Genomic DNA, 10220 nt, shown 5'->3' on the forward strand with positions numbered 1-10220 from the left:
TTTTTCTATTCTGCTTTGTATACAGAAATGCCCTTTTGAGGGTTCATTAAATTCAGAAAAAGGTACAATTTTTAAAAGAGCATCAATAAAACATTTAAAACACACGGAAGAAAACCAAAATGTTCAGAAGGGGACAAACAGGGCAATTTTGTTGCTTATCTTGCTCAATTTAATATACACTTGTAAAAAATTACATTCCACATACAATGCTTTCTTTGTTCTTTGGCTATCAAAATGTTTGTTGATGCTTAAATTCATAATTTAAAAAGAAAAATAATAAATGAGGTTGGAATAAATGATTACTAATGTCTCTTCTACACTCTAACAACAACAACAGCAATAGTGATAAAGCCTGGGAAATTTTAGAAAGGAGAGCTTAGGAAGCAGAATTCTGCTAGGCAGCTTAAAGGACTTTGTGAATTTCTAAGTCGTCTTTCCTCTTCTGAATACCTGGAGAGACACACTTTTGAGGTCCAGAGCTCATAAAGACAAGGGAAAAGGAAGATGGAAAAGCAGCATTCTAGACTGGGGCATCCAGTTATGAATGGCAGCTCAGAAAGGGGGCCCAGATAGGCAGGGATTGGAGAGGTGGGTCATGTCGGCTCAAGGAACCCCAACAGGCCCAGAAGTCTTTAACTTCAAGGATCTCAGAAATCTTAAGACTGGTGAAAGGTGAAGGCTCTGGGGGTAAGGAGGAAAAGGTCCCCTGAATTAACTTCCAAAAAGGGGTTGGCAGGCTGCTTGCAGATCACTAAGGCAAGAGGACACTTCACAACCCATTGAGCCTTTAAAAAAAAAAATAATAGGTTCTCAAAATATTAACTACCCGGCTGAGTCATCTTGCTTTGAAGTCATACCCAAAGCCCCAGGGAAGAAGTCAGCTTTTACCCATAAGGCTCTATGTTCCTGGAAATCAAAGGCAAACTTTCCCCAGAGTATAAATGGAATTAGGATCTCCAAGTTGGAGGGGGGTTCCAAGGAGACCTGATCCAACCCTGCTTGGAGGAGAGAGTTTTTCTTGGAGATACCCCCCGGGTGGCCATCCTGCCTAAGCCAGAGCACCTTGCCATATCCCGAGGCAGCCCAGTGCTCACCTGAATGTTAGACTGAGCAATTAGTAAACTTGGCTTCCTGCATCTGCACCCCTAGGGTATCCTAGCTCTACTTTACTGGATCTGCCCGGCTGGGACCAAGCAGAACACTTCAATCCCTGGTTCCCAGAACATCCTTTCTAAAATATTTGAAGGTTACAGTCAAGTTCCCCTAGCCTTCTCTCCTTCAGGCTAAATTCCTTCAATGTGTATTCCTTGGGTTCAACCCTGAAATGGGTAAGGGAGATCAATCAACACACCAAAGTCTGGGCCTAGGGAACCTCAAGAAATTCACATTTGGAAGGGCTCTCATCTCACTGAATGAACCCTTGCTCTAGGTCATTTGGCCAGTTAGTGATGGCTATAATGAACACAGGGTTCCCTGTCTCCTAGGGCTCTTCCCTCATAAAGAGTTCTGGGAAATTCAGTTAGTGATGCAACAACACCATAATCTGGGTGGGATGAATGGTGTTTTGGGCCAGGGCACTGGGTTTTCTGGGCAGACAGGTGGTGGAATGGAGAGTACCGGGCCTGGGATCAGGAAGACTCATCTCCCTGAGTTCAGATCCAGCCTCGGACACTTACTAGCTGTGTGACCCTGGGCAAGTCACTTAACCCTGTTTGCCTCAGTTTCCTCATCTGTACAATGAACTGGAGAAGAAAATGGCAAACCACTCCTGTATCTCTGCCAAGAAAACCCCAAATGAGGTCACAATGAGTCAGACGTTACTAAACATAAACTGAGCTTTAGTGGGTGCTGACAGCTTGTATGCTCCTTCAGTAGGTAGAAACAGCTGATGGAGACATGTGGAGGTCTTCTTGCCCACTGTGCTCGTAAGACAACCCCCAAGACGACCATTTGTAATCAACCTGGCCTCACTGAGTCCCTCTGCCGGTGCCTTGTGTTGCCCAGCTATGTTCCACTTCTGCCTTACGAAGGGGTTGGAGTTCTGGGGTCTGGGAGCCCCCCTCACCAATCTAAAAACATGCACAGGGATGCCTATGACACGTAGCTTAGTCAGATTCACAGACACACCTATGCCACAATGAAGATGGGAAGGTCTGTGCCAAGGTGGGCTGCCAAAGCCCTCTAGTACTATCAGAAGCCAGGAGTGCTTGGCACCGGGGCCAGGATAGCCGATCCCAGCTCAGAATCATGGGGGGCGGGGGCAGGCATCGAGGTCCCAGCAAAACCTCTGCCAGAGCTCCAGATCAATTACACCTTCAGCCAAGATGAGCTCAAGAGGGTGTTGTTTTTGTTTTCATGTCTACACTCATTTCAATTACATTTTACGGTTCACAGTGTGGGGGGTGGACTTGATGGTCCCTTTTAGATTGAAATATATGAGCCTATGATTCCCATTTAACAGACGAGATAACTGAGGGCCAAAGAAATGAAATAAATCCCTCCCCTGGCCCCAAGACCATAACCAGGCAGCAAGGTAAGGGATCAAACTTAGGCCCTCCGCTTTACAGATTCCACGATACACTGAACCATGTGATGTTATGGGTCTGCAAAGTCTTTTCCTCACAAACCCCTGGTACGACAGAGGTAATAAAAGCATTTCCACTTAACGGATAAAGGAACAGTGATTTCCTAGGGTCACACAGCCTGTCAGTTGCAAAGCTGAATTCAGGTGACCAAGATACTGATAGGTTTGATGGGGGAGGTTAGGAAGCCAGGGAATAATAGCAACTCAGAGATTATCTAGCACCTATTTCATGTGACAAGGTTTCAGAAGTGATGTGTCTCAATCAGTGAAATGCGTGTTTTGTACAGAGGCAGTAAATGATCCTGGGGTATGGTGATTAATCATTAATCACACTCCTCAAATACACCCTGCCCTTTCATGCCTCCATGCCTTTGATCAGGCCAGGCCTAAAATGACCTCCTTGGCTTACCTCTTTCGCACCCACATTCCTTGATTTTAGTCTAGATCTGTGATTTCATGTTTGGGAACTCCCATGGGAAACGTCCTCCATGATACCTATTGGCATCTCATCTCTAAGGCCCTGGTCATCTAGGTAGGGCCCATCAGAGGCAGAATTTCAACCCTCCTCTTACAGGAGCTGAGACTGGGTCTGTATCCACTCTACCACACTTTCTCTCACTGCATTCCAAAGACTCCCTCAAGAGGCACCTCCTCCAGGAAGTCTTCTGGAATAATGACTTTTCCTCTCAGATCTTACACACCCTGTCCCTCTGATGCATTTATATAATACGATGCATCAGAATGACATATGTGGGTATCATCTTCCCACACCGGGGTCCCCAAGAGGCCAAGGACAGCCTCTCCAAATTCTGCATCTCTCCCAACCCCAAGCACAGCACAGCAGCAGCAGCTCCTAGCATACCCGTAGGCCTTTAGCAGAGAGTTCAACTGAAATGACAAAAACTTGCCCCAATTTACCCTTGTTTCAACTACCTGATTCAAAGCGAACTTCCCTAAGGATAGATTCCCAAGTGAAGCATTTGCCTTAAGGTAATTTCTAATAACGATCTGTCAGATTCCCAGCATTTCTCATGGAACAGGAACGTGTCAGCCCCTGAGAAACAGGTTTGCTTCCCTAAGGTAACAGCCTTTCTGCACTGATAGCTCAGCTGCTTTCTCCCTGTGTACACACCTGCCATAGGTGGTGGATATTCTCTGAATTGCCCCACCCCCTCCCCGTGTGAACCTCAGAAGTCACTTCATGGCTCTGAACCGGTAAAATGGAAACAGTTATATTACCTTTGTCACAGCAAGGGTTTTGCAAACCTTTAAGAATTACTGAAATGTGAGAGAAGGGTAGCTGAAAAAGTGCCCCCCCATCTCCCCCCCCCGCCCGCCAAGACCAGAATTTCAAAGGCACAAATGTGTTTTTAAGGACCAGAAACAAGAAGACTCCAAGAATGAAGAGACCTTCAGCAACTGAGGACAGTTTGTTTTAAAATCTTTTAATATCTCTCTCTTAAATAAAACAAAAAGATTGCAGCTTTTCTGAGATAGGGGATGAGAACGGCTGGGGTAACTGAGGAGAAAGAGAGCTTGAGACACATGGTCCCTGGGGCACCTGTCGGGGCAGCCACCAGGCAAGCAGAGGCTGCAGTGGTGGAGGGTAGGCTTGGGCCCTCAGGCCCTGCTGACTTCCTGGCCCCAGGGGCTTCCCCTGCCTGGGCCTGCCCTCCCTGCTTTGGCTGACCACATGCCAGCATCAGCTCCTTGGGAGGAACAGGGGGTATATGTGGACAGAAATGTACAGGCCTTGACACAGATCCAGTATGGTGGATTAAATACAGTCTCATCCATAAAGTGCTTATTGGAGGGGAACCTGTATAGGAGAGAGACCTGGTCACTACATTCAGGTGTCTGAGGGATGGGCAGGGGGAGGTGGCTGGCCACTCATCTTTCTTTTTCCCCTGCTCCTCGAAAAGAGGCCCACACAATGGTTCTGGCCCTCCCACTCAGGTAAAGAGAGAAAAAAGACTTTTGTCTTTTTGGAAAAGTCAGCTTCATGGGGGTCTGAGCTGGGAAGGGGCCTCAGGGGTGGGCCAGCTCGCCCCTCTCAGCATGGTATGGGACAAAGGGGCACTAACTGCTCGCTCTGCTACTCACTCCCTACATTACCTTTATAGGAGTCATTTCCCTTCCTGGGCCTCAGTTTCTCCCTCTGTAAGGCTGGTTGGATCAAACTATCTCTAACTTCTGTTCCAGCCCCAAATCCTCTGAAACCTATGAAAAAGGAGAGAGGTCCCAAGACAGGAAAGGACTTTCCTAGGTCATATAGTGAGATCATGAAAGAGCTGAGATTCGAACCCAAAGTTCTTTCCACCACCCCAAGTTAGTCAGTAAGGGGGCTTTCCAGGTAGGTCATTCACTTCAAGAATAAAGCCCCATGAGAGGCATAAATAGCAAAATCAAGGAAAAAAGGCATAGATAAGAGTAACAGAAAGAGCCCAGGGCTGGGAACTGAGAGGCGTGGGGGCCAGTGGCTCTGCTAGTGACTTGCTGTCAAACTGGCCAAGCTGCTTCTATACTCTGGGCCTCAGTTTCCATTTCTGTAAAATGGGAATGACAGCCACTGTCTGACCTTTCCTTTCCCCTCAGTTTACCCAAATCTGGCCCTTGCCGGGTAGGGGGCCAGACTGAAGTCCCCCTGCCCTCCCCCCATCCCTTCCCTGAGAATCCCCAGCCCCAGTGGACAAGTGCAAACGTGTAGAAAATAAATTAAGAAAGTGACAGGGACCCTGGCGTTCCTTCCTCAAGAAGAGGGGCAGGGGCAGGGCAGGGGCCAGCCTGTTACTGATCCTTGGTGCTGCTGAGGCCAGATTCCGCCCGGAGTTTCTGGCTGCTGGCTTCGTTATAGCTGATCCAGTGCTGGAGATCCTCAGGGAGCTCAGGGGACTCCACCTGTTGAGGAGGAGAAGCAGACAGGTGAGGACCAAGATGGGGCCTGGTAGTGCCCCCCAGTCCTGGCTTCTGAGCCAGGAAGGCCCCCTGACTTGTAGCTCTGCCTCCACAAAGCTCTTGCTGACAACCTCAGCTGAGGGTCCAGCTCAGGGTGGGGTCAGGGTTCTGTCCTTAACTTGTGAGTGACAATGATTGCCCTGGCCCAAAAGAACCAAATCTGACACCAGGAACCTGCTCTGGAGTCCCAGAATGACTACTTACCACCTACCGTTATGTACCTATATTACTCTGACACTGGGCAAATGATTTCTTCTTTTGGGGCCTCTCTGTAAAAAGAGAGGTGGGGATTAAGCCTAGATTAGGGGTTAATGGATAGATTTCAGGGAGTCCATGGACTTTTAAAAAATGTGATAACTATTGCAATATAGTCTCCTTTATAATCTTAGTTATTTCATTTTATGCATGTTAAAGCATTAATCTGAGAAGTCCATAGGCTTCACCAGACTGCCAAAGGGATCCAGGACAACAAATAAAGGTTAAAAAACCTTGGGTCTACATCAGGGGTGGGGAACCTGTGGCCTCAAGGCCACATGTGACCCTCTGGGTCCTCAAGGGCTGCACTTGAGGGTCACATGTGGCCTTGAGGCCGAAGGTTCCCCACCCCTGGTCTAGATAATCTCTAACAAGCTCCTTCCAGTTCTAGAACCAATGGAGATCGGAGTACCTCCCTGTCTTCAATATACACCAAGCTCATTCCTGCCTATACACACAGTTAGGACTGCTCTCTGCCTTGACCTGGAATAATCTCCCCAATCCCACCCACTCTCTTCCAGCCTCACTTCTTCAGGGAATTATTCCCTGGTCACCCCTGTCCACAGCCTTCTGTCTGCTCCAGATTAAATAACATTTAGATGCATTCATCCTATCAAACTATACAGTGGTTGGCACATCACAGGTAGAGAACCGGGCCTGGTCCTGTTGAAGCCCTCAGACCCCTAGGGTCAGCTTAATCATCTCCTTCCTTCCTTCCATAAATGAGAAGACTAAGGCTCAAATCAGGTAAGTCTCACAGCTGACTTAAGTGAGTAACCAGCAGAGCCACCATTTAGGTGCAAATCTTCTGACTTCTAAATTCAATACTCTGGATATTAAGCCGCAGGTATTTTATTTTATTTTGCTTTTTGGAGGGGGAAGGGCAGGGCAACTGGGGTTAAGTGACTTGCCCAAATTTGAACTCAGGTCCTCCTGACTCCAGGGCCAGTGCTCTATTCACTGTGCCACCTAGCCATACCTGCTGCAGGTATTTTAAGGGATGATCAGTTACTGTCCCTCCCTGTCAGGTTAGGGCCCACGTCCATCTCTCTCTCTCTGTAGTCCTGGGAGACCAAACAGAGAAGGAATCACAGTATCCCAGGATTAAGAAGGGCAAGTGTTCTCAGAGGTCACCCAGTCGATTCCCTTCATTTTACAGACAAGGAATTGAGACTCAGAGAGGTCAAGCACATGTGCCCAAGACCGGGATTACAACAGAGGCCCCACTTCCAAATCCAACACACTTCCTATCACCCTTGTCTCTCATGGGGCATAGAAATGAGTAGAATTAAGAAAAATCAGATTCCTGAGGCTGAAGAGAAGCATTTATTAAACACCTCCTATGTGTCTAGGTATTGTGCTAAGGTCTTCACAACTATCTCATGTGACCCTCACAATAACCCTGGAGGTAGGTGCTGTTTATCCTCATTTTACAGTTGAGGAAACTGAGGCATGCAGAGGTTAAAAGGCTTGCCCAGGGGTCACACAGCTAAGGCCTGAGGCCAGATCCTTCCTGACTCCAGACCCAGGGTGTTACCCACTGCACCAGAGCTGGTAAGGGTCCAGGAGGAACACAGTGAGCCAGCACAGTGCATTCTGAATCAGAAGACCTGAGCTCAAATCCCATCTGTGACCTTGGGTAAGACACTCGGCCGCAGCGAGCCCCACGCCCTTTACTCATCTATAAAATGAGGGAGTTCGATTAGATGAGCTCTGTGAGGATGCAAGGGATCCTGAACCTTTTCTGTGACACGGACCCCTCTGGCCCTGTGGTGGAACCTACATTCTGCTTCCCAGAGGTGTTTTAAATGTATAAAGCAAAAACTGCAGGATTACAATCAATTAATCAACATTTATCAGGGACCTACTAGGTGCCAGGCACAAAGGAAACCAATTATCTTGAAATATAGTTATTAAAATGCTCTCTCAAAACCAGGTTCACAAGCCCCAGGTTACAAAGCCCTGCTATTCCAGGCTCCCGACTTGATGGCCTCAGTCAGGCTGATGGGGCCGGGATCATGGCACTCCCATACTCTGCTCAGGACAGATGACAGATCTCTACCACCAGTCTCCCTCTGAATGTACCCTGCACAAAATGCCAGCCTCTGCCACCTGAATAAAATTGCTCTTGCTGAGCCCCTTCCCTACTCCAAAACCTTGAGACCCCTACAGACGCTGCTCCAAATACCCCACACATGTGGCTGAAAGCCCTCAAGCTGGTGTTCCAGGCTCCAAACTCACATTTGTAGAAGTGTCCTCTTGACCTAACTCACCTACACACAGCCAAGGCTTCCTTTACCTCCAAACCTGAAGGCTTTCCTCCTTTTCCTTCCAGGACCAGCTCAAGGGTCCCAGGGGAGTCTGCTCCCTGGTCTGGAGGCTGGATCTGCACTCAGGTCTTCCTGTGTCTCCTATTGGATTTCTCTTCACCCCCACTCTTTTCTAAGGTCACTAAAGAACCTCATTAAAGCAATTTCCTCCTCATGACTTCCCAAGGCAGGTCATTCAAGCATGACTATCCCCCATTTTACAGAGGAAGAAACAGGCTGTGAGATGTAAATGGCTTGCACTGGGTGTGGGTGTCCATGAACTTCTCCAGTCTAGGAGGTATGACAGCTCATGGGTTGGATAACCCAGTCAAGGTCTGAAAAGATCCTGATAAGCTAGGATTCCTTTGATTAGGATGGGATCCAACAGGGACAAATGAAAAGTGCCACACTCGGGTCCAAAAAATCAACTGGAGAACATAATGGGTGAGGCAGCCACATCTATGTGAAAAAGAACTGGGGTTTGGTGCTGTAAGGTTAATATGTATCAGAAGAGTGACACGGGAGTCTGAAAGGTTAATTGGGCTCTCTGGTCTGCACTGAGAAGCCCCACGAAGAAAGGCCATAGTCCCACTGTCTTTGGCCCAGGTCAGACTACAGGAGGAGTACTGAGTTCAATTCTGGGTGCCTCTTTTTTAAGATGAAAGATCTTTTGAGGTGTCCAGAAGGTGAGCAGGGGCTGAGATAACTAGAGACAGTGCCACAGGAGGAGCAGTTGAATTGAGGATATTTAGCTTGGGAAGAAGATTTAGGAGGAAACCTGACAGCTATCTTCAAGTGGCTGAAGGGGTATCACATAGGAGAGGTCTGCCTGACCGCAGAGAGTACTAGGATCAATGAGGATAAGTGGGAGAGGCAGATTCCAACATAAGGAAACACTTCCTAACAATGAAAATGGTCTGAAAGAGCAAAGAGCCAGCTCTGGTGGTAGGCAGCTAGGTGGAACGGTGGGACTGGAGTCAGGAAGACCCAAGTGAAAATCCAGCCTCAGACATTCACTAGCTGTGTGACCCTGGGCAAGTCACTTCATCTCTGTCTCCCTCAGTTTCCTCAACTGTAAAACGGGGACAAAAGTAGCATATTGCTTCCCAAGGTGGTCGTGAAGGTCAAGTGAGATAAAATTTGTTAAATGTTTGCAAACCTTAAAGCATTAGCTAATAGAGTGCCATTGTTATTCTCTAATTTGATGAGGGACACTATAGAGGGACTTTATGCCCAGTTCTGGACTTGATAACCTCCAAGGTTTTTCCTAATTCTGGGATTCTGGAAATTCCTTGACCTAGGGCTTGGTCCTCCTCCCCACTCTCAAACCCTGCAGTTTAAGCTCAGAACTGTTCAGAATCGCCCATCTGGCTCAAATGTCCTGAAATGCTGTTATTGCTTAAAGACCAAGGAAGAATCTGGTCTTAAATCAGGAGACCTGTGACCTTGCTATCTGGACCTCAATAAACCACTTCCTTCCCTTCTGGAGGGCTCAGTTTTCCCATCCATAAATTGGTCCCAATCACAAATACATCTACCTCACAGGAGAAGCAACTGAAATAATACGAAGTAACATAAGCTTTCCTAATGAATTATAATGAGATGATGTGAAAGGATCTCTAGGGGCTTCCTCCTGCTCTCACATTCTGTGATTATATAATCCACGTCCCTCTGCCCCAGCAGTGTCTCTGCCCTAGGTCACACGGTGAGTCCTTAGGAGGGCCAGGATGAGTGGCAAGGGCCTCAGGCCCCAGGGGAGTCTTTTTGTGTCCTAAGGTCCCTTCTAGTTCTGCCTTTCTGTGTTCTAGGGTCCCTTCTAGCTCTGCCTTTCTGTGTTCTAGGGTCCCTTCTAGCTCTGCCTTTCTGTGTTCTAAAGTCCCTTCTAGCTCTGCCTTTCTGTGTCCTAAGGTCCCTTCTGGCTGTTTTTCTGTGTCCTAAGGTCCCTTCTAGCTCTGGTTTTCCGTGTCCTAAGGTCCCTTCTAGCTCTGGTTTTCTGTGTTCTAAGGTTCCTTCTAGCTCTGCCTTTCTGTGTTCTAAGGTCCCTTCTAGCTCTGCCTTTCTGTGTCCTAAGCTAAGGTCCCTTCTAGCTCTGCCTTTCTGTGTCCTAAGCTAAGGTC

The 10220-nt window shown here is 47.8% G+C and overlaps 1 protein-coding gene across 1 annotated transcript in view; it reads right to left on the bottom strand.

The window, feature by feature from the left end:
* Window positions 1-4008: 4008 nt before the first annotated feature.
* THEM6 (thioesterase superfamily member 6) overlaps window positions 4009-10220 on the bottom strand; it is a 9569-nt gene continuing 3357 nt past the window's right edge. The window contains 1 exon segment of the mRNA XM_069081143.1: window positions 4009-5482. Within this exon segment, the coding sequence (XP_068937244.1) occupies window positions 5372-5482 (111 nt within the window). The 3' untranslated portion in view covers window positions 4009-5371.

The sequence above is a fragment of the Petaurus breviceps genome, unplaced genomic scaffold (genome assembly GCF_028583685.1).
Source record: "Petaurus breviceps papuanus isolate PSGF00001 unplaced genomic scaffold, PetGlider_PUasm1.0 98, whole genome shotgun sequence".
In the NCBI taxonomy this organism is placed as follows: Eukaryota; Metazoa; Chordata; class Mammalia; order Diprotodontia; family Petauridae; genus Petaurus; species Petaurus breviceps.